The sequence below is a fragment of the Trachypithecus francoisi genome, unplaced genomic scaffold, assembly GCF_009764315.1.
Source record: "Trachypithecus francoisi isolate TF-2019V2 unplaced genomic scaffold, Tfra_2.0 Lachesis_group20, whole genome shotgun sequence".
NCBI lineage: Eukaryota > Metazoa > Chordata > Mammalia > Primates > Cercopithecidae > Trachypithecus > Trachypithecus francoisi.
Window position 1 is genome coordinate 33,433,683 of NW_022681466.1, and position 23,821 is coordinate 33,457,503.

The 23,821-nt window shown below is 43.1% G+C and overlaps 1 protein-coding gene across 1 annotated transcript in view; it reads right to left on the bottom strand.

The window, feature by feature from the left end:
• The window catches only part of TEX14 (testis expressed 14, intercellular bridge forming factor), a 137,570-nt gene that overhangs the window by 12,458 nt on the left and 101,291 nt on the right, over positions 1 to 23,821 (bottom strand). Inside the window, exons 16-27 of the mRNA XM_033183661.1 lie at positions 20,175 to 20,300; positions 19,860 to 19,945; positions 18,087 to 18,368; positions 16,481 to 16,581; positions 13,892 to 14,011; positions 11,925 to 11,991; positions 9,660 to 9,741; positions 6,531 to 6,593; positions 5,517 to 5,644; positions 4,271 to 4,476; positions 2,748 to 2,847; positions 1,250 to 1,324 (exon numbers count right to left, since the gene is read on the bottom strand). Of these exons, the coding sequence (XP_033039552.1) occupies positions 1,250 to 1,324; positions 2,748 to 2,847; positions 4,271 to 4,476; positions 5,517 to 5,644; positions 6,531 to 6,593; positions 9,660 to 9,741; positions 11,925 to 11,991; positions 13,892 to 14,011; positions 16,481 to 16,581; positions 18,087 to 18,368; positions 19,860 to 19,945; positions 20,175 to 20,300 (1,436 nt within the window). The remainder of the gene's footprint in view (positions 1 to 1,249; positions 1,325 to 2,747; positions 2,848 to 4,270; positions 4,477 to 5,516; positions 5,645 to 6,530; positions 6,594 to 9,659; positions 9,742 to 11,924; positions 11,992 to 13,891; positions 14,012 to 16,480; positions 16,582 to 18,086; positions 18,369 to 19,859; positions 19,946 to 20,174; positions 20,301 to 23,821) is intronic.

Here is a 23,821-nt window from a genome sequence, read left to right on the forward strand (position 1 = left end):
AGCTATGGTCAAACTGCAAAGGAGCCTACAATACTGCCTTAAACCACGACCAAGAACAAATGATACTAAGAATCTATCTGAGCAGAACATGTGTGGAGTGACCTCCACTCTCAGCAGTTCTGTTATTTTAAGGAGAGCAACCGGAAAGGAGGAATTTGCAAGGACTGCCTGGGGAATCCCAGATATGGAAAGCAAGGGTGGAAGTGTGGGCTCTAAGAGCCTGACCCAACAACCCTGTGACTCTACAACACTGTGGCACTGGGGGAGGGGTAAAGTGAAGCAAGAAAGGTCCTATGACCATGGAAAAAGAAAGAAACCAAGGAAGGTCTGACAGCACTGACTGGCTCCACCCACGTTCATCAGGCCAAGGGACAGGAGCTAAGGGTTATGACAATAAGCCTGGAGAGAGCTGTCCACTGAGTCAGACCTGAAAATTCTGATTTACCTCCTCCTTTATGAAACACAAAACCTCAGAGACCCTGAAAACCAAGGGGTGCCCCTCAGGAAATTCTCTATAGGTCCCATAACAAGAACTGGACTATCCAGAGTCTGATGAGATGCATTTTCTGAGGGTGAAGGGCTGGTTGGCCAGGCTGTCAAAAAGGAGCAGTCAGGTCTTTCCTAGGAAAACAGACCACCTGCCCCCAGTTTCCATAACCATGCAACATTTACTTTCAGCATCAGACCAGCTGGACAGGGCCAGCCAATCAGCTGCAAAAAATATTTGGTTGGTACTGCTCAGTCTCTGCCTGAAAATTCTGGTATCTTTAAGTTTTGTGCCACTGACTTCCCTGTTCTTAGGAAGGGGATTTATTCACAATTTCAATACCTTTAATACCTACAGCTAATGGCAAAACTGAAAGCACAGGTGTCTTGGCCTGGGCAGCCAGACCTCAGGCCTCAAAGGAATGGCTGGTTTGGTCTGAAAAGGAGATAAGAACTCCTTTAATAAAAGAAATTCATCATAATAAACCCCTTGAATGTTATTTCCCCTTAGATTCATCAACAAAAGTCCTTTAAGTAACAAAATGAAAACTGATACAAGCCAATCATCCTGGCCAGGCTGTGGCTCATTTTATTGGAAAATTGCCCCTTCCTAAATTTTGGAAAACTGCCCCTTCCTATATTCAACCAGGCCGTCACAGAACCTTTGATACTAGTGTTCATACTTGAGACAAAGACACCATATTGTGGTCAGTGACATAACTAACAGGGCCGAGAAGTATATTCTGTGTTGAACATCTCTTACCAATTTCATCAAGTAGCTCCTGAGATGGTGGCGGCAGCTCATCAATGTGATGCTGTGAGAAGGCTTCTACTAGTTCTTAAAAAAGGCAAAAGGGAAAATGTCTTAACACCTCTCTGGACCTGAACTGAATTCTTCTAGGCTCTCACATAGACTTGACTGAGGATTTTTCTCACTGACGAAACAAACTAAGGAGGAAGGAAACCTCTTACATAATAGTTCCAGGAGAGACCTCCTAACATGTGAATGGTCTTTACTCCCCACTTTTACCCCAATCCCTTTCCTTTCCTACATCAGCCCTTACCCTGGTACTGCTTGATCTATGCCCCTCCCTTCCTAAGGATATTTGGAGGAGGTAAGGTACAAATTCTTACTAAGTGGCTCAATCTGGACCAGGGCTGCTGGAGGAATACAGAGGTTCTGGACCAGTCAAAATGAACAAAAGCACAAAGTAGGAGGCCTTTAACTAAATATTATCAGGCCAGGGGATTTAGAGGCAATCATACTTTGGATCTTGCCCCAAGTGCTCAATTATAACATTAACCAAAATACCTCAACATAATTTACAAAATCTCTATCCCCCTGAGGGAAATTCCAAGAGTTATACCAAAGACAGAAGACATTAAAATTAAAGTAATAAAGGTAATATGCCTCAAGACTGCTAATATTCTCAGACCTCGTGATTTGGAAACTGTCTTCTAAGAATCTATCCTAAGGAAAGGATCAGAGGTACAGATAAAAAATTATGTACAAAGAGCAAAAAGTGGAAAATGATATAAATCCTACACATAAGAAAATGGTTAAGCAACAAGTAGAATGGACTATAACTACTACATATATTTATGAACAATTTTTAATAACAAGGGAAAAGCCTCAAAAATACATCAAGGGAATAAAGCAGTCCAGAACTGATACACAATATGATGTCACTATGCCAAAACACATTATTATGTATTTATAAAAATATTTAAAAGATATGCAAAAAAAAGTACGTGAGGTTAAAAAAGTGTAGTCACCTTCTTTTTTAAGCTTTTATTTATTCTCCAACTTTTCTACAATGAGTGTGTTTTACTTTTTTTTTTTTTGAGACGGAGTCTCACTCTGTCGCCCGGGCTGGAGTGCAGTGGCCAGATCTCAGCTCACTGCAAGCTCCGCCTCCCGGGTTCACGCCATTCTCCTGCCTCAGCCTCCCGAGTAGCTGGGACTACAGGTGCCCGTCACCTCGCCCGGCTAGTTTTTTGTATTTTTTAGTAGAGACGGGGTTTCACAGTGTTAGCCAGGATGGTCTCGATCTCCTGACCTCATGATCCGCCCGTCTCGGCCTCCCAAAGTGCTGGGATTACAGGCTTGAGCCACCACGCCCGGCCGAGTGTGTTTTACTTTTATAATCATGGGGAAAACAGCATTTCTGTCTGAACCTAATGTGGCATCAAAGATTGATAAGCATCAATTTAAGCCTCCTTGATTATAAACTTCTATTTTGATATTAAACACAGGGTACCTTTAGGCAGGCTCCTTCTCTGGGTGGCATGGGGTGGTGATGAGTCACATGCCTTAACAAGGCTGGAGGATCCAGTCCCAATAAATGAAGACAATCTTTTCTATAAGTAAGAGATAAACATGGTAACTGTCATGTGTGTTGAGCTAAAAAGGCATATGCAGCTCAGTCATTTGCAATTGTTTTGTTGATTAAGTCAAACTCACTCATATGTCACCTTCTCTGGGAAGCCTTCTTTTTTTTTTTTGAGATGGAGTCTCACTCTGTTGCCCAGGCTGGAGTGCAGTGGCACAATCTCAGCTCACTGCAACCTTTGCCTCCCAGGTTCATGCAATTCTCCTGCCTCAGCCTCCCAAGTAGCTGGGATTACAGGTGTGTACCACCATGCCCAGCCAATTTTTTTTTGTATTTTTAGTAGAGACGGGGTTTCACCATGTTGGCCAGGCTGGTCTCAAACTCCTGACCTCAAATGATCCACCCACTTCAGCCTCCCAAAGTGGTGGGATTACAGGTGTGACCCACCACATCTGGCCTGGGAAGCCTTCTTATCCCTGACTGCCTCCTCAGCACTCAGTACTTACCGCTGTGTTACATCAGCCCTGTCTTTCTCACTAGACAGTGAGTTCCTTAGAGGTAGGGATTATGTCTTATTGACACTGGGATGCCTTGAAGAGGGCCTGACATGGTGCTCGGCACTTAGAATCTCCCCAATTAATGGTTTGTTAAATGAACACATAAATTTCCTTGTCATTTCCCTACTTCAAAGTGAGACCTTTTTTGAGCCAAATGCCAAAAAAGTTGACAATTTTTCATAAAGGAACTTGTACTTTTCTTTCTTTCTTTCTTTTTTTTTTTTTTGAGACAGGGTCTCACTCTGTCACCCAGGCTGGAGTGTAGTGGTGCAATCACAGTTCACTGCAACCTCGACCTCCTGGGCTCAGCCTCCTCAGGCTCCTCCCACCTCAGTCTCCTGTGTAGCTGAAACTACAGGCACATGGCACCATGTCCCGGCTAATTCTCTGTATCTTTCGTAGAGATAGGGTTTCGTCATGTTGCCCAGGCTGGTCTCAAACTCCTGAAATCAAGTGATCTGCCTACCTCGGTCTCCCAAAGTGCTGGGATTATAGGCTTGAGCCACCGTGCCTGGCCAGAACTTGTAGTTTTCCTGAAGAGGCTACACATATGAGAAAGGGAGAGGAAAAGAAAAAAAAAAAAAGGAGGAAGAAGTAGAAGAGGAGAAGGCAGTACACCATTAAGTGTTTTTCCTGCAGGTTATTAGTTCAGGAGTTCAGGAAACAGTAGAGGTCGATCAAAACTCTCAGGGAAGTAACCAGGAGAGGCTTTAAGGAGGAAGCAAAACTTAAGCCTCCCATAATATAGACTCAAGAGAGGAGTGCCAGGGAAGCCAGGAGAGGACCCAGCTTATTTCTTGCCTTCTTAATGAATTTGGAGAAATCTTGGCAGTTTGGGTCACTGGCCCTTTGGGCTGACTCCATGAGTTTGTAACGTGGAATTGATATACTTACAAGACCAGGCAGTCTTGAAGGGCAAGTTTCAGAGGCAGTAAGGAGAGAATCCAGTTTCTTTACTCTCTCTCGGACACTTATAAATTCATCAGACAAAGTCTGAATAAATTCTTGACTGTTCCAGCAAGAGGCAGACTCTGTCTTAACCTGAAATGTGATATTTTCAATGCAGTCTTCATATTGAGTGGCAGCTGAAGAAACTGACCCTGTTGGAGAAAAGCGGGAGGTTACTGTCTAAATCCTTTATATTATTTCTCTTTTTTCCCTTTTTCCCTTCGTTTTTGTTTTTTTCTGCCCCAATATGATGTGCAGAAATGAATCCTTTATATTAAAAAAACAAACAAACAAAAGAAAACATACAAACCCACAAACCTATACCTATACTAAGGATTTTCCAAATTGCTAATAACTAAAATAAGGCCAGGTGCGGTGGCTCACGCCTGTAATCCCAGCACTTTGGGAGGCCAAGGGGGGCGGATCATGAGGTCAGGAGATTGAGACCATCCTGGCTAATACGGTGAAACCCCGTCTCTACTAAAAATACAAAACATTAGCCGGGTGTGGTGGCGGGTGCCTGTAGTCCCAGTTATTCAGGGGGCTGAGGCAGAAGAATGACGTGAACCCGGGAGGCGGAGCTTGCAGTGAGCCGAGGTTGCACCACTGCACTCCAGCCTGGGCGACAGAATGAGACTCTGTCTTTAAAAAAAAAAAAAAAAATTACTGAAATAATCACTGACCTGAGACACAGCTCCTCATGGTGTAAAAAATAATAGTCTCTAAACTTGTCCTCTAAACTTTATCAAAATAAAATAAAGGGAGATTTTTTAAACCACAAATATATTGGAAGTAAGGCCACTAAAGACAGGATATTTGATGCTGTTTGCATATGGTTGCAGGACTTAAGAACTACATAACGTTTAAGCACAAGGTACTGTTTTAAGTTGCAAACTCTACAAAGCTCAATGTTTTTGTTCTAAATTCAGTAGCGCTTAGAGGAGACCTAGTATTTGCATGGCTTTACCACTGCAGTTCTAACCAAAACCTCCTAACGGCTGCCCAATAATCACCACCACCATCACCCTGCCCCCTTGGCTTACAATGGGATTACCCAGCTTTGGCCCTAAGGAAAAACCTTTGCACTGTGACAACACAGCCATCAGCTGTGATCCCACAGCTTGGCTTCCCAGAGCCAATGGGCTGGGGCCGTAAGTTCTTCTCCCCAAACACTTCTTTTACCTGTGATTACCTGGGCTGAGTGGAGTGCTGACACTGGTAGGTGCATGGTTTATTTTGGGTGTTTTGCATGAAGCTTCCTTAAAAGAGCTGTCTGGTTCATAGGAGATACTAGACAGGTCTTGAATGTCTGTCAATGATCTAAAGAATTAAGAGCACACAATAACGATGAGAAGATGACTAGAAAAATCAAACAATATATTCCTGACAGGTATTTTTTAAGTATATTCTTAGCAAAATTTTTATGTGGCAATAGGCCAGGATTAGAGAATATCTTAGAACATCTTATATATCTTAAAGAGAATATTAGAGAACATATTTAAAAGAGATTGTAACTTTTTAAAAAAATATTCTTTATTACCACAGAGTTTTTTTTTTTTTCTTTTTTTGAGACGGAGTTTTGCTCTTGTCACCCAGGATGGAGTGCAATGGCACGATCTTGGCTCACTGCAACCTCCACCTCCTGGGTTCAAGTGATTCTCCTGCCTCAGCCTCCCGGGTAGCTGGGACTACAAGCGTGTGCCACCACACCTGGCTAATTTTAGTATTTTTAGTAGAGATGGGATTTCACCATGTTGGCCAGGCTGGTCACGAACTCCTGACCTCAGGTGATCAGCCCGCCTTGGCCTCCCAAGGTGCTGGGATTATAGGTGTGAGCCACCACACCTGGCACCATAGAGACTTTCTTTGCCAGATATTGTAACTTTAAACATATCAGCAGCTTAAATTAAACTATTTACATAGATGAAATATTCCATATTTCCAGGATATTTATGTGGAAAATAGATTTAATCTACCTTAAGCGTAAACTTATTATTATTATCGTCACTACATTTCCTTGAATGTAAGCTGCTATTAGTTATAAATCACATCACCAATTTGATAACAACTTTTTGGTGAAAGCAGCAGCATACTCATATTAAGTCTACAAATAAAAATGGAAAATTCTTACAAACAAGAATATACTATTCCCTTAAAACCAAGACTTTACACAAGCATCCCTAGGCACTCTCTTTGGTGATCATACATGTCTTTCTCCTTCAGTTCCTTTAGTGACTCTTTTGATGTCTCTTCTTGTTCATCTTCAGTACTGTGAGAAAGAAAGTAAGAAAATTACATAAATCCCCTCTGTGAACAAAGTACACTAACTTGGTACAAGGAACCAGTTGATCAGCCCAGTGTGCCACAGAGGAAAGGGCACTAAGCTCAGGAGTAGAAAGTATGAGTTCTGTGCTGGGCACCGTGGCTCATGCCTGTAATCCCAGCACTTTGGGAGACCAAGGCAGGTGGATCACGAGGTCAAGAGATTGAGACCATCCAGCCAACATAGTGAAACCCCGTCTCTACTAAAAATACAAAAATTGGCTGGGCGTGGTGGCATGCACCTGTAGTTCCAGCTACTCAGGAGGCTGAGGCAGGAGAATCGCTTGACCCTGGGAGGCGGAGGTTGCAGTGAGCTGAGATCGCACCATTGCACTCCAGCCTGGGCAACAAGAGTGAGACTCTGTCTCCAAAGTAAAAAAAAAAAAAACAGTGTGAGTTCTGGTTCTGCCTGTACTACTAGCTGTAAGTTCTCTGACGTGTCTGGGCCTGGGCCTCAATTTTCTTTCCAGAGATTGAATAAATACTCTCTAAGGGTCATCTCTGAAATCAGTTAAAGACTCTATACGACCGTGAGCAAGTTCATGAGAAAATCAACAGAGCACAGGAACTTTGCTGGGAGGTGAGATATTGGAGCAAAGGGGCACAGTCACGAGGCCTTAGCACCTGTAAGAAGCTTTCTGGTATAGTGTACTAGGAGAGGCCAGAGAGGCTTGTACCAAAAAATGGCCAGAATAGTGAAGATAAACTTGACCCGTTTCCACTTTAACCAATACTTAAGATTCAATTTCAGTACTCACTGAACATTAACTATAAGGCAGATCCCATGCTAAATCCTTCCATATGTTTTCGCTTTTTTTTTTTTTTTTTTGAGACGGAGTCTAGCTCTTGTTTCCCAGGCTGGAGTGCAGTGGCACGATCTCGGCTCACTGCAACCTTCGCCTCCTGGGTTCAAGCGATTCTCCTGCCTCAGCCTCCCAAGTAGCTGGGATTACAGGCATGCACCACTAAGCCCAGCTAATTTTTTGTATTTTCAGTAGAGACGGGGTTTCTCCATGTTGATCAGGCTGATCTCAAACTCCTGACCTCAGATGATCCGCCCGCCTTGGCCTCCAAAAGTGCTGGGATTACAGGCGTGAGCCCCCGTGCCTGACCTTCACATTTTTAATCCTTGCAAAAATCCTGTGAGACCAATGATATAAATGAAAGGTCACGGATTTGGGGTTGAGTTGTGACTTTATTCCGTTCCCAAAAATGTTTGTTTCTCCTTCTAAGCACATAATAGAACAGCACTTTTTGGCCCTCTTGATTTACATAAATGACCACAGGATTTGTTTTAACCAATAAGATATGAGTGAAAGTGATGAGTCACTTCTGGGCAGAAACTTTAACAGCCAGTGCACAACTCACCATTTTCCATTTTTCCTGCCTTAGCAATCAAGGAAGCAAAAAAACGGGGCCTCCCTCAGCCTAAGTCTGATAGAAGGTAATACAGCACAGAACATTGCTGGCCAAGCCATGAGCCACGGAAATGAAGCAGGAGCAAAGAAGAAACTTGTTTTAAACCACTAAAATTTGGGAGTTGTCTACTATATATAGCATAATCCAGTCTATCCTGACTGACTAGCTGTGTGACCTTAGAAAAAAATATTTAAACTCTCTGAACTTTGCTTTCCTTATTGACAAAATGGAGGCAATAGTATGTGCCTCACAGGGTTGTTATGTGGATTAAATTAGACAATGAAACAGTGCCTGGCATATGCTAGCTATTTAGGAAATACTAGCTATAATAATTATAATTAAGGAAATTGAGGCCCAGAGAGAAGAAAACAAATTGAATTATTGTGCCAGATACTTTATATCAATTATGAATTTTTTAATTTAAACTTTTCTTTTGAGGTAATTGTAGATTCACAGGCAAGAAATACACTTTACCGGCTGAATGTGGTGGCTCATGCCTGTAATCCCAGCACTGTGGGAGGCCGAGGCAGGTGGATCACCTGATGTCAAGAGTTTGAGGCCAGCCTGGCCAACATGGTAAAACCCCATCTCTACTAAAAATACAAAATTAGCCGGGTGTGGTGGCATGCACCTATAATTCCAGCTACTTGGGAGGCTGAGGCAGGAGAATCGCTTGAACCCGGGAGGTGGAGGTTGCAGTGAGCTGAGATCATGCAACAAGAGTGAAACTTCATCTCAAAAAAAAAAAGAAAAATACACTTTACCCACTTTATCCCAATGGTAACATCTTGCAAATCTATAGGACAGTATCACAACCAGGATATTGACATTGATACAGTCAAGATACAGAACATTTCTACCACCCTCATATTTCTGGTTTACAGCTATACTTACTTCCCTCCTTTCCCCACCCCTTCCTTAACTGCTGGCAACCACTCATTTGTTCTTTATTTTATAATTTTGTCATTTCAAGAATGTTATATTAATGTAATCATACAGTAAATAACTTATTGGGATTGCTTTTCCTACTCAGCATAATTCTCTGGAAATTTAGCCAAGTTGTTGCATGTATCAATAGTTTATTCCTTTTCACTGCTGAGTAGCACTCAATGGTATGGATGTACCAAAGTCTGTTTAATCATTTACTTGGTGAAGGACATCTGGGTTTCCAGTGTGGAGATATTATAGATAAATTTGTTATAAATGTTCCCGTATGTATTTCTGTGTAAATGTAAATTTTCATCTCTCTGGGATAAATGCCCAGGAGTTATATTATTACTTTAAGTTCCTATTGTCAACAATCTCAGTAAGGATTCTTATCCCTACTTCACAGATGGGAAAATAGAATAGAGTGGTTGAGAACCTTGACAAGGTCACATGAACAGAAAGTCAGAGTCAGGATCTAAGTAAAGGTGATGACTCTACCCCTCAAATTCTACTGCACAAGTATAACAAAGCTAAGCTGCCCAAAGCTAACTTTGATAAGATGGTAGCTAACACATTTGAAGACAAGCAATATATAAACACGGGGCATTATCACCATTTACCACCACATCTGTGAGTCTGAAACCGCATAAGATAAAACAGCCCATACCTTCGTATAGGTTGAAATTGAGACCTGGGCAAAATCTCAGCATTCTTTCCAAGAATTTTTCTCATCTGGAACTTTTCCTCACCTGAAAGCATAAAGTAATTTTTTTTTTAACTGATCTTTGTCAACCCAAATTATTATCATCATTCCCTAGAATGTCCCTTCGTCTGCTCCAGAATTAGAAATAATCTGGATAAACAAAGTGCTGCCCTAATTGGGTTTGGATTGAGTGCTGCAGAAGAGGTTTTTGCTCTGAAAGTTTATTTTCCTTGCTCAGAGCACAGAACTATATTCTGACACTCAGAATGCAATCAAGTTATTTACTGGCCTTTCAGTTATAACCACAGTTATTTCTGGAGACAAATGTTTTGTCTTTTTAAGAAGGCAAACTGACCGGGTTCCTGTGAACAGACACCAGGGGGCGTTGAAAACAAGAACTGTTTGTTAACTAAACAATCCCGAACTATGCCACTTGGCCACCAAACACCACCTAAAGAGTAGGGGCGGGGGTGGAGTCTTGAGTACTGAGGAGCTAATTCAACAGTCTTCTGTTCTCCTTGGCATCAAGTTATTTGAAGTTACTCCTCCCCAATTCTCAGTAAGATGCTTTGCTCCAGGCAGGCGGGGCCAGTATCCATTTTCCTTCCCACCACTGTACTGTCCTAGTTAATAAAGAAGGGGACAGATGGAGCATCCAGCCCTGTTTCCAAATGCCCATGACTCCCCCACCCCCATCCCATTCCTTAGGTCCAGGTGGTCTGGTAGACACTAAAAAGGCCCACCAGAACAATGCCACCTTTCACAGTTACCAAGTAGCTCTGAAACTCCACCAGTGGAGAGACATTAGGGGTTCCTCTTCTTCTGACACTCTTTTAAAATGATAAATATCCAGAAAGCATAAACTAATTCCTAATAAGCAACATTTAGAGCTTACAGACTTTAGAGTCAGACCCTCTCCTTTACTTTACACCAGGCGAAAGTGGGGCCCTGGGGTGAAGTGACTTGCTGAAGTTTATGCAGAAAAAGTCAGTGGCAGAATGGGGCTTGGAACCTAGCACGCTGCATCCTGCACCCCTGTTGTATCCTCTGATGTGGAAGGGGATATACATCAGAGCACTAGATGGAAAAGGGGGTAAAGAGGGGCAGAAAGAAGTAAATGGAGTAGAAATCAGAGACTTTTTCACATACTTTAGATGTCTGTATCAAACTAACTCTGGTTATCTGACCTGTCTGCCCTAAACTTTTCCATCCCACTCAACTCACCTCCAAATACAAGTTAAGTGGCCACATACAAGGCAGGTCCAAAAAAGAGGCTCTGCAGGAAGGGGTAGGTGGCCCAAGGCTCTGGAGACTTTCAATACATATTATGCTAAGACTTTAACTGTTCATCTAAAAGCTTACAGCTTCTTAAAACACTTCCAACTCTGGCAGGGGCCTACACAAGGTTACAGTTGGAAGCTGGAGTATGCAGTGGAGGAAGCGAGTAAGTTCATAACCCCACCTTCTTTGGGTTTACAGGGTTGAGACATGACCATGGGTAGTTACACAGGTTGGTAGGTGGATAACTCTAGTTTTAAAATAGATGAGTGCATACCTTAAAAGAACAAGAGTACACAATTCTAAAAATGTAACAAAGCCAACAGTTAACTTATATCTGTCTGGTGACACATCCCTGGCTACGGATCCAAGGCTACCTTCTCACCTAATAGAAAGCCCCTGCTAAGTTATATAGAACCCAAGGCCTCCCAAGTGGTAGATGTTAAGTTGAATCTGCATTGTTAGCTGTTACTAACTCTTTGCTAAGATGCTAAGCAAGCAAAGGAAAATGCTGGTGACACTGCCTTCTGGGGAGAAGAAATACATGGAAACCTAGTTCTAATTTTGTTATGTCAAAAACTAGCTATGTAGCTTGGGCAAATCCCCCAGGTCAGCTTAGCAAAGATAACTGTGCACTTGCTATGTGGCACACCAAGGAGCCTGAAAGCTTGAGAGACCAAAGGGGGAAAAAGCAGTGACTGCAACAACATATGCTATAAAAATGCAAGGGGAGGTATAAATAATACAACACATGGATGTCATGAGGTTGGTGAGGAGCAAGGGATTTGTTCTATTGAGGAGAAATCATTGAACCTTGGTTTTCTCAACCATATAATGAAAGGTTTGGATGAGGCTGTCCCTCAGGATCCCCCCAGCTCTAAATATCTGTGATCCAACAGAAGAAAGTGAAAGGAAGTGATTCTCAAGGAATCTTCTGTAAGGGCTTATTTCCAGAGACTTGAGGTTTGGCAAATGCACCTTGTATTCCTTCAAAGTCCTCTTCTATGGGACTCGAGGTCTAAAAATGAACAAAAGAAAGGAGGTTCACTGGAGGCAGACATATTAAAAGGTCAATAATTTCTTGATGTTCTTAAATCTTGAAAATCTTCATAAGATCCCTGCGTCTTTATAGAAAAAGTACAAACTTGCTTCCTAGACATTAAGTACTTATTTGTACCATATGTTCCCTCCTCAGTAAGTCCTCCCTCACCTCCCATTGTGAAGAGGAATTATGTGACTCCTTCACCTTATATCACTATCCCTGTTCATCCCAATCTTCCAACAAAGATGTTTTGGTTCTTGGGAGCTTTATCAAAAGAGCTAAATAAGGTTTAAAAGCTGGCCTGGTATGCGAAACTACTCTGTGAGGTAAGAAGTCGGAATGCTGGTTCCTTTTGGAAGAGGCAGTGACTGGATGGGAGTACAAGGGGTCTTTTGGGGACTAGTAATGTTTCATTTCCTTTTTTTCAAACAAGGTCCTGCTATGTTGCTCAAGCTGTTCTCAAACTCCTGAGCTCAAGCAATACTCCCACCTCAGCCTCCTAAAGTGTTGTGATTATAGACATGAGCCACCACACCAAGCTGAAATTATATATATATTTTTTGAGATGGAATCTCACTCTGTCACCCAGGCTGGAGTGCAGTGGCACGATCTCAGCTCACTGCAACCTCTGACCCCCGGGTTCAAGCAATTCTCCTGCCTCAGCCTCCCCCCGAATAGCTGGGAATACAGGCACCTGCCTCTGCACCCAGCTAATTTTTGTATTTTTAGTAGAGGTGGGGTTTCACCATCTTGGCCAGGCTGGTCTTGAACTTCTGACCTCACGATCCATCCACCTTGGCCTCCCAAAGTGCTGGGATTACAGGCGTGAGCTACTGTGCCTGGTCTGAAATTATATCTTTGATGCATCCTAGAATTCTTATCAGTCAAATACTGTGATTGACACATACAATCCTCCCTTTTTCTCCACCCGACCTTTCATATTGGTAAAAGATCCCAAAAAGGTGCCAGGTTAGCAGAGAGGTAGGGTAGAAAATAAGTAAATAAGAGAATCCAACAAAATTCATTTTAGAAATGAAAATACTCTGTACAGTAGGTTCTTGTAAAAGCTAGGCAGATTCCCAAGAAAACTTGGTATATTGGACAGTCTCATATTTGTTGCTGAACCCTTGCCTCAATCTTGGCTCTCCCATCACTAAAGCTTGTCAGGCTGGAGTTAATTAATTCCGTACATCTGCAGAACACCAGTCTTCCTCAGAGACAGGAATGATAGCCTCGTCCCTTCCCAACAGGAAGAATATATGAATTAGGTAGCATGAATAAAAATGTTTTGATCTAGGCACGGTGGCTCACACCTGTAATCCCAGCATTTTGGGAGGCCGAGGCGGGCGGATCACAAGGTCAGGAGTTCAAGACCAGTCCGACCAACATGGTGAAACCCCATCTCTGCTAAAAATACAAAAATTAGCTGGGTGTGATGGCACACACCTGTAATCCCAGCTACTCAGGAGGCTGAGGCAGGAGAATCGCTTGAACCCAGGAGGCAGAGGTTGCAGTGAGCCGAGATTACACCACTGCACTCCAGCCTGGATGATGGAGCGAGACTCTGTCTCAAAAAATTTTTTTTTAAAAATAAATGTTTTGAAAAAAAAAGTACAAAGTGCTGTATAAATGCAGTAACCAAATTTGGGGAGAAACTGCACATGACCTCCCATTCTCAAAAATAAAAAATCTTTCAGACATTTTTTCAAAACACATATGAGCGCATAGGTTCATATCACACTCCTGACACCAAAAAAGGTATAAAAAACCCTGGTATACATTATATACTTTGATATGTAAGCTATTTTTCTCAACAAAAGAAATAAGGCAATGGAGAAAGGTGAAAATGTACTTTACCCTGAACTGCGTTTTTTACCTCTAGAGCTAAGTTTTCTTGAGCAGTCGAGGAGTAAAAATATTCATTGTCTGGAGTTAAAAATTCATTTGTTATGTCCTCAGAAGACTCGGGTGAACAAGTTGATTGCATGGACTGATGCTGTTAATAATGTAGGAAATCACTTTTAAGTTGCTGTTCATTGTAACCAAATCCCTTTATAGTTGGATGCAGTGTTAACAACGGGGTTACCTAACACTACCCAGCAGTCAGTGTGACACTCTGAGCTGACTCTCCCTACCTCTTTGTGCATGTGCCTCTGCCTTCCCTTCCTGGTGGGGAAAAGCAGCTGTGAACTGCCTGGAGTAGCATGAAGGAATGCTAATCCTGAGCCTCAGCAGCATCATCTGCAGAATGGGTGGAGATGAGGTGACCTTCCTATTCTAATATTCTAAATAAGGAGAAAGGCCCTAGTCAACTCAAGTTGAGTACTGAATTTAAACACCCTGATCCCTCATAGGCAGAGACATAGCCCATGTGTTGGCATCATCTTACAGATGAAGAGGCTGTGGTTACTCAGAACCTGTGAGTCTCTCGCGTATTATAGGTTAAAGGCAAATGAAGAAGCATTTTAAAAACAGCAATGTACTCTCAATAATAAAAAAAAATAGTAAAAAGCAGCAAATTTATATTTGTTTATTTATTTTTCTGAGACGGAGTCTCGCTCTGTCACTCAGGCTGGAGTGCAGAGGCATGATCTCGGCTCACTGCAGCCTCCACCTCTGGAGTTCCAGTGATTCTCCTGCCTCAGCCTGCCAAGTAGCTGGGATTACAGGTGTACGCCAGCACACCTGGCTACTTTTTGTATTTTTAGTAGAGATGGGGTTTCACCATGTTGGCATGGCTGGTCTCAAACTCCTGATCTCAAATGATCCTCCCACCTCGGACTCCCAAAGTGCTGGGATTATAGGAGTGAGCCACTGCGACCTGCCTGCAAATTTATTTCTTTAGCATCTCTGTTCCACCCCTTTTTTCCTGCTTATTTTGCAATATTCAGGACCTGATTACCATATGGCCAAACAAACAGCTCACTTCAGTCTTTTTTTTTTTTTTTTTTGAGACAGGGACTCATTTGGTCACCCAGGCTGGAATACAGTGGCGCAATGACAGCTCGCTGCAGCCTCGAACTCCTAGGCTCAAGTGATCCTCCTGCCTCAGCCTCCTGAGTAGCTGAGACTACAGGTGCACACTATCATGCCTGGCTAATTTTTATTTTATTTTATTTAGACAGGGTCTCACTCTGTCCCCTAGGCTGGAGTGCAGTGGCGTGATCATGGCTCACTGCAGCCTCAACCTCCCCAAGCTCAGGTGATCCTCCCACTTCAGCCTCCCAAGTAGCTGGGACTACAGGCATGCACCATATCCAACTAACCTTTCTATCTTTGGTAGAGATGGGGTCTCGCCATGTTGCCAAGGCTGGTCTCGAACTCCTGGACTCAAGCAATCTGCCCACCTTGGCCTCCCAAAGTGCTGGGATTACAGGAGTGAGCCACTGTGCTCAGCTGATTTTTACATTTTTTGTAGACAGGGTCATATGATGGTGCCTAGCCTGGTCTTGACCTCCCGGCTTTAAGCGATCCTCCTGCTTCAGCCTCCCAATGTGCTGGAATTACAGGTGTGAGCCACTACACCCAACCTTCAGTGATCTCTTGGCAGAGATGTTGTGACTAATTTCCTCGGACATGGCTTTTTGCCACACGCTTCCCTTCCTGTGCACTTAACAGTTGCTCCTCTTTACCTCTCATCAAACTGAATTTGAGTCCTGGCCTCCTGCAGACATTCCCCACTTTTCTGCCTAGGCCTGCTTCTCCAGCTCAGCCAGTATGCTTAATATGACTGTTCTTCCAGCCCTCAAGTCAGAGAAAGAATAAGCTGATCTTATGAATGGTTCGTATGCCATGATTAAATATAATAGGTCAAAAGACCTTACATTTTATCACTATGGTATTCATATATTGTATCATTCTCAATTGCTGTCTATATTCTTTAAATGATTGCAATCCCATGTCAATGACAATAAAAAAATTTTGGTTTCTTAGTCTGGCTGCGCTATGGCCTAGAGTGTGTTAAAGCCCTGAAGCAAGGCTGTAACTGCAGTGAAAATGCAAATGGATCCTGCTGAGGCGCAGTTGTCAGGCACAAACACATCACTTCCACTGAGCTGGGAGCTGAGTTTGGCCCTTAGAGGATATTCCAGGTGAAGGTACTCTCATAGCAACCCTGCCCTTGCTTTTCCTACTCCTAACTGACCTCAGTCATCTGCTGGGGAAGGAGCTTTGCTCCAGTTTTGTTTACCCAACTATACCAGAAACTCACGTGCAAAAGCTGAATCTGACACTTTTCTGTACTCTCCCAATCTCCAGGATACACAATTCACTGAGTTGAAATGACTTTTTAAAAAGTATCAGACAGGAGGAAAGATTATTTTATTCATGTCGGTGACATGAAGGCACATGCTCCAGCCAAAAATAACTACTATAGGTATTATTTTGGTGTCATAACACATAACAACTCAGATATATCTTATTAGATCCTTGGGTTCAACTTGGCTTTCCAGGCAGTATTACTTACACTGTAAGATTTCTCAACAGCCACTAATGCATCAGAACTTGCTTGAAAGGCTTCACTATACTCTGGTTGCTCCTTTTGTCTGGGAGATGGGTGCCTGATACCTAATGATTGTAACACAGTCAGGGCCAAAGTTATTCAGTGATATTCAGACAACATGGAAGAGCATAAAGGTGGCATGAGAGAAGAGATGAATACATATTCTGCCAAGAGTGGCCATGTCCCATACCTTAGGTTCAGTCCAGAGAGTAGAGACTGTTAGTTTAGCCTGACCCCAAAATGCAGCCCTGGATCATCTGCCCACCCATTCGCGAGTGATGCTTGACAAGAAACAGATTCTAAATACAAATAATACCCAAGTCAATAGATTTTCCTAAAATTGTCATTTGCCTAAGACAAATGACAATTTTAGATATATCTTTCTTTTTTTTTTTTTTTTTTGAGACAGAGTCTTGCTCTGTCACCCAGGCTGGAGTGCAGTGGCGTAATCTCCACTCACTGCAAGCTCAGCCTCTCGGGTTCACGACATTCTCCTGTCTCAGCCTCCCATATAGCTGGGACTACAGGCACCCGCCACCGTGCCTGGCTAATTTTTGTATTTTTAGTAGAGATGGGGTTTCACCATGTTAGCCAGGATGGTCTTGATCTCCTGACCTTGTGATCCGCCCGTCTCAGCCTCCCAAAGTGCTGGGATTACAGGCGTGAGCCACCGCGCCTGGCCAGATGTATCTTTCTTTAACTTATAAACAACTGTGAAACAATATCCCATGCCCTGATTGTAAGCAAATTATCAACTGAAAATATATGGCCTTCATTTTTTTAACCTGTAAATCTATAAACCGATGACAATAAATGTCATGTGTCTCTAGGTTCCTCCAGCATAGACTCTCTGGAGGGAAAATTTAATGCCAGCTTAGAATACATTCTAAATAAATTCTGAGAGAATTTATTTCCAGCTTAGAATACAATGCAGAGACATAGGCAGTAGGCAGTGGTGGTCCACCTCTATCCCCAGGTAAAGAAGGCTCAATTCCTTGCCAAAACCAGGGTCAGTATGTGATTATTTTACTTCCTTTGGACAAAGGGGCCTGTTTCAGTAATATAAAAACAGTGTCTGGATCTGTTTGCCTGTGGGAAATGCAATGAGATACAGGGCTATACTGCCTTCCCCTGGAATTCAAGGTTTCCAGAAAAGTAGGAAAGTAGAGAGGACCAAACCAAAAAAATACACTGGAAGGTTTACTTTTTTGAGAGCTGATAACTTTTTCTTATTTTTATTTTGAGACAGGGTCTCACTGTCACCAAGCTGGAGTGCAGTGGCGTGATCACAGCTCACTGCAACCTCCGCCTCTCAGGTCCAAGTGATCTTCCCACCTCATCCTCCTGGGTACCTGGAACTACAGGCGTGTGCCACCACGCCCAGGTAATTTTTTTTTTTTTTTTTTGTAGAGACTAGGTTTCATCATGTTGACCAGGCTGGTCCCAAATTCTTGGGCTCAAGTGATCTGCTCGCCTCACCTCCCAAAGTGCTGGAATTACAGGCTGAGCCACCTCGCCCAACTGATACTTGATTGAGTTCACCTATCCTGATTCCCGCAAGTGAACTTACTGGTGAAGCTTCCAGGCCTGGGCTGTCTGTCATGCTGGTCACTGTCACAGTCATTGTTGCCCGTGTTGTCAAACTTGGCATTTCCTCTGGGCGCATCATTTTCCCTATGATACTCAATAACTCGCTGCCAATCCGTGTTTTCAGGGCTCCCAATGGGAGGCTGCAGCAGGGCGTCGGGCTCATTTTCAGCCTCGCTCTCTAGAGTCAAACTACTCTGAGGATGCCAAGGAGGTACTGTGAGCTGTCCAGTAGCTGCTTTCTCTGCCATTTCTTTCACCTCCACTGGGCACAAGAGAAAACAGCATTTAAAACATCACTGTAAACACTGGAAACACAGGCTTTCATCTAAAAGAAATACACAATACTATTATAACTCATACTGTAACAATAATTGCCTTTTTACAGTTGTATCATCCTTAGCTTGCCCTGTTTGGCTTGAATGGGAGGCGAGGGGAGAACTGATGACAGAGAGAAGGGAATTTCAGTCATCCCAAACAACAACCCTTGTTGTTGACTTCCAGGGTGAAAGGCAGCAAAAAACTTACAGATAGACCCTCTTCCTGTGAAGTTTTAACAGGAAAAATGACATCTAAAGTTCCCAATGTGTAATAATAGAAAGGATTCTATTTGAGTTTGTCTAGTCTTTCCAGACTACACCGAGCTCATATGTTTGGAGTGCATACATATATGCATGTTTTCATTTCAAAAGTTGTGGAACGCTTCTGCTAATGTCACTTACGACTAGTATTAAAAATAGACATTATATCCTTTAAGCCTCTAAGAGAACACTGATACAAAGGATAATGCCCACAGGATATGAGAGTGACACTGCGTACTCTCCACTTTAATAATGCTATACAGTAAATATCTATGTAGCAGTTCCTCAAATAATGTCATTTTGTTCAATATTGTTTCATTGTAACTCTGATGAGAAAAAAAAAAAATTCCCAGCTGAGGCCACTGTCTGTGTGGCACCTGAGTATTCTCCCTATATCTGCATGGGTTTTTTCCAGGTAGTCCAGTTTCCTCCCACATCCCAAAGATGTGCACATTAGGTGAATTAGTGTGTCGAACTGGCCCCAGTCTGTGTGAGTGGGAGTGTGTGAGTACAGTCTGCAATGGAATGGTGTCTGTCTAGGGCTGGTTCCCTCCTTGTACCCTGAGTTGCCAGGATAGGTTCCAGCCACCTGTGACCCTGAACTAGAATAAATGGGTAATTACTTATCTTACCTGTTTTTATTAATCTCTCTTAAATGTGTACATAGCTCACATTTATTTCAATGTTTAATATTAGAAGTGCTCTGGTCTTTATTTAGAAGTATGGTGATGTATTTGTGACCAGAAATATGCTGTAGGAACTTAACTCTTGTTTATATCAATTAGCCCATGGTAAATTTGGTTTTGTTATACATCATTTTGCTTAAAGTCATAGTATGATTAAAGTCATTGTTGTTTCCTATTAACAGTATTAAGTGAGGACTTATTGTATTGTGTACTGTTTTATTACATTTCTTATACAATATACATTTATATAATAGGAATATTTCCTATAAAGTCTAGAAATTAAAAAAAAAAAAAGCATTTCCCTTCTGAAGTCTATAGTCAGAAGGGCCCTGCTTTTAAAATGAAATATAATAAAAGAAAAAAAATTCAGAAGGACATTGCTACGGTTCTAAATGTGCAACACAGGTTGTATACTTAGAAATATCAACCACATTAGAAATATACTTTAAATTTCATTTTGTCTAACAAAACACATGACTTTATACTCACTTTTCCATTTTAAGTGTACCTCTCCATCATCTTTATTTCTGGACTCTGCATTATAGATTTCAGAAGAAACAGGATCCACACTCATCCTGAATTGCATGGGTTTTTTGGAGGTAGGGGGAGCAGGGTGGACACAAACACATCAGTTTGCTCAAGTTCCCGACAGAACTGAAAGCCCACTAGCCCATCCAGGGGACCTGTTCCCTACTCTCCAAGCCATTCCTAGAGCTGCACTGACTCCTTTGCACCAGCAGAGGGTGCCAGAACCCGCCCCCATCCCTGCCCCACCACCAGTTTCCAGCCTGCAAGGATCCTTACCTGGTAAAATCCCAGTGAGAGTTGGGTGATGCAGAAGGTCCCTGCAGGTGGCTTGACAGAGTGAAGAGTGCACTATTAAACTGTGTGGCTTTGGCTTGGGCAGTGGACTCTCTAGGTTTTCCTCGGCTAAGAAATGAAAGGACTGAGCTATAAGATCTCTAAGAGTATTTTTAGTTTCTAAGTTTAGATTTCGTGATTACAAAAGTGCTCTTGGGAGATTTTCAGAGGAAGAAGAAACCCACAGTTGAAGCACAGTTTCACAAGACAATCCCTGGGCTGTTGCAGAGCCTCCCCTGCAAATGCCACAAATCACAGATGATGGTTCAGGTGAAGGTTCTGCTCCTGCCCTTCCATCAGAATTCTCTGGTAACAGGCCCACCTTCATATCTGTGACAACACAATTAACATCTGTAGTTGTTGAGACAGAGTCTCAGTCTGTTGCCCAGGAGTGCAGTGGTGCAACCTCGGCTCACTGCAACCTCCGCCTCCTGGGTTCAAGCGATTCTCATGCCTCAGCTTCCCAAGTAGCTGGAATTACACATGCACACCACCATGCCTAATTTTTGTATTTTTAGTAGAAAATCATGTTGCCCAGGCTGCTCTTGAACTCCTTATCTCAAGTGATCCACCCACCCCGGCCTCCCAAAGTGCTAGGATTACAGGTGTGAGCCACCATGCCCGGCCTAACATTTGTTAAAAACAGTCTTAAGGCATCAGAGATCCTGAAGAACATTCAGAAACCTTCAATCTAGTCCTACTGAATTCTAGAACCTGACCTAGCACTAGGTTACTATCTGACTTTAGCAAACATCAATCTGTCCAGGCCAAGGCTTCCTCATTTGCAACATAAGGGAGTCTTTTTTTCCTCTAAATATCCCATAACTAGCCAGGCATGGTGGCTTAGGTCTGTAGTCTCAGCCATTTGGGAGGCTGAGGCAGGAGGATTACTTGAGCCCAGGAGGTCAAGGCCAGCTTGTGAAACATAATGAAACCCTGTCTCCAGAAAAAAAAATAAAGTTTATAAATATCTCATGAACATGCACATTTTATCATCTATTCAATTAACTTTTCAAAAACACATTATCTGGCTGGGCGTGGTAGCTCAGGCCTGTAATCCCAGCACTTTGGGAGGCCAGGGTAGGCGGAGGCCAGGAGTTGAGGTGAGCCTGGCCAACATGGGGAAAACTCTATACTACAAAAACAAAAATTAGCTGGGCATGGTGGTGCATGCCTGTAATACCAACTACTCAGGTGGCTGAGGCATGAGAATTGCTTGAAATCGGGAGGCGGAGGTTGCAGTGAGCTCAGATCACACCACCACACTCCAGCCTAGGTAACAGAGCAAGACTCTATCTCCAAAGAAAAAAAAGTGTAGGCTGGGTGCAGTGGTTTATACCTGTAATCCCAGCACTTTGGGAGACCAAGGCAGGTGAATCACGAGGTCAGGAGTTCAAGACTAGCCTGGCCAACATGGTGAAATCCCCGTCTCTACTAAAAATACAAAAATACAAAAAACAAAAAACAAAACAAAAAAAAACAAAAAAACACGCTGGGTGTAGTGGCGAGCGCCTATAATCCCAGCTACTCAGGAGGCTGAGGCAGGAGAATCTCTTGAACCCAGGAAGCAGAGGTTGCACTGAGCCAAGATCAGGCTACTGCACTCCAGCTTGGGTGACAGTGCGAGACTCGTCTCAAAAAACAAAAAAAAAAGAAAAAAGAGCGTGTGCTCTGTGGCACACATATGAATTCCCTGTTATCCAGAATGTCCTATTCCCCAGCTGGACCAGAAAGCAGAGAGACTGCTGAATTAGAGAGGGCAGATCTGATCAGCTTCCTTTTTAAAAAATAAATTTTTTTCAGAGACAGGGTCTGACTCTGTCACCTAGGCCGGAGTGCAGTGGCACAGATCACTACAGGCTCAACTTCCCGGGCTCCAGAGATCCTCGCACCTAAGCCTCCCAAGTAGCTGGGACCACAGGCACCTGCCACCACAGCCAGCTAATTTTTGTATTTTTGGTAGGGATGAAGTCACACTATGTTTGTTGCCCAGGGTGGTCTCAAACTCCCAGACTTCAAGCAACCCTCCCACATTGGCCCCGTAAAGTGAAATGAGATTGGCCGGGCGTGGTGGCTCACGCCTGTAATCCCCCCCCAGCACTTCGGGAGGCCATGGCAGGCAAATCACAAGGTCAAGAGATTGAGACCATTCTGTCCAACATGGTGAAATCTCGTCTCTACTAAAAATACAAAAATTAGCTGGGCGTGGTGGTGCACGCCTGTAATCCCAGCTACTCAGGAGGCTGAGGCAGGAGAATCACTTGAACCCGGGAGGCAGAGGTTGCAGTGAGCCGAGTTTGCACCACTGCACTCCAGCCTGGCAACAGAGCAAGACTCTGTGTCAAAACAAAACAAAACAAAACATGAACTGAGATTGCGCCACTGCAAGGAAGCCTGGGCAACACAGTGAGACCCTGTCTTAAAAAGGGGGGTAATAAAAAGAATCCGTAAAATCTTCAAAACCTTTGACCAAGTAATTCTGCTTCTGAGAATCTATCCTGAGGAAATAATCCAAAATGCAAGAACGAAGCATTATTTACAAGTAACTGTGTCCCTATTCATAATAGAATAAAGAATGAAGCAACCTAAAATTCAACCATAGGTGAAATCCAACTATTTTTGTTGTTGTTTGAGACAGAGTCTCATTCTGTCGCTCAAACTGGAATGCAGTGGCATAATCATGGCACTGCAGCCTTGACATCCCCAGGATCAGGTGATCCTCCCACCTCAGCCTCCCAAATAGGGGAGGGTATGGGTCTACAGCTGCATACCACCATGCCTGGCTAATTTTTTGTAGAGATGGTGTTTTGCCATGTTTCCCAGGGTAGTCTCCAATTCCTGGGCTCAAGTGATCTGCCTGCCTTGGCCTCCCAAAGTGCTGGGATTCCAGGTGGGAGCCACCTTGCTCAGCCCATCAATTTCAAAGTAAGTTTACAGGTTGTTGTCGTTGTTGTTTTTTAATAACATAGAGTAATGCTTACATTCTAATGTAAAGTGAAAAATCAGGATATAAAATTGCCTACACATATCATAAATGTCACTTTTTTTAAGCATACAAAAAGACTAGATGAACAGGTAGAAAAATGTTAAACTTTTCTTTGGTCTGTTTTTTGTACTTCTGAGGGAAGAGGGTGCCAAGCAGGGGAAGTCACAACAACTACAGGTTTTTCTTTGTCATCTAATGGCTATGTCATTCCATTGCTTCTATAAGTGGTGTAAGTGCCAAACACTCTGATGCTAGCTAGGTAGTTCTTCATTATTTCCTTCATAGGAATAAAATACACTGATCTAAAATATCTGGCTGAATGCGGTGGCTCACGCCTGTAATACTTTGGGAGGCTGAGGTAGGCGGATCACCTGAGGTCACGAGTTTGAGACCAGCCTGACCAACGTGGAGAAACTCTGCCTCTACTAACAAATACAAAATTAGCCAGACATGGTGGTGCATGTCTGTAATCCCAGCCAGTTGGGAGGCAGAGGCAGGAGAATCACTTGAACCTGGGAGGCGGAGGCTGCAGTGAGCCAAGATCATGCCATTGCACTCCAGCCTGGGGAACAAGAGTGAAACTCCACTACAAAAATATAAAAAA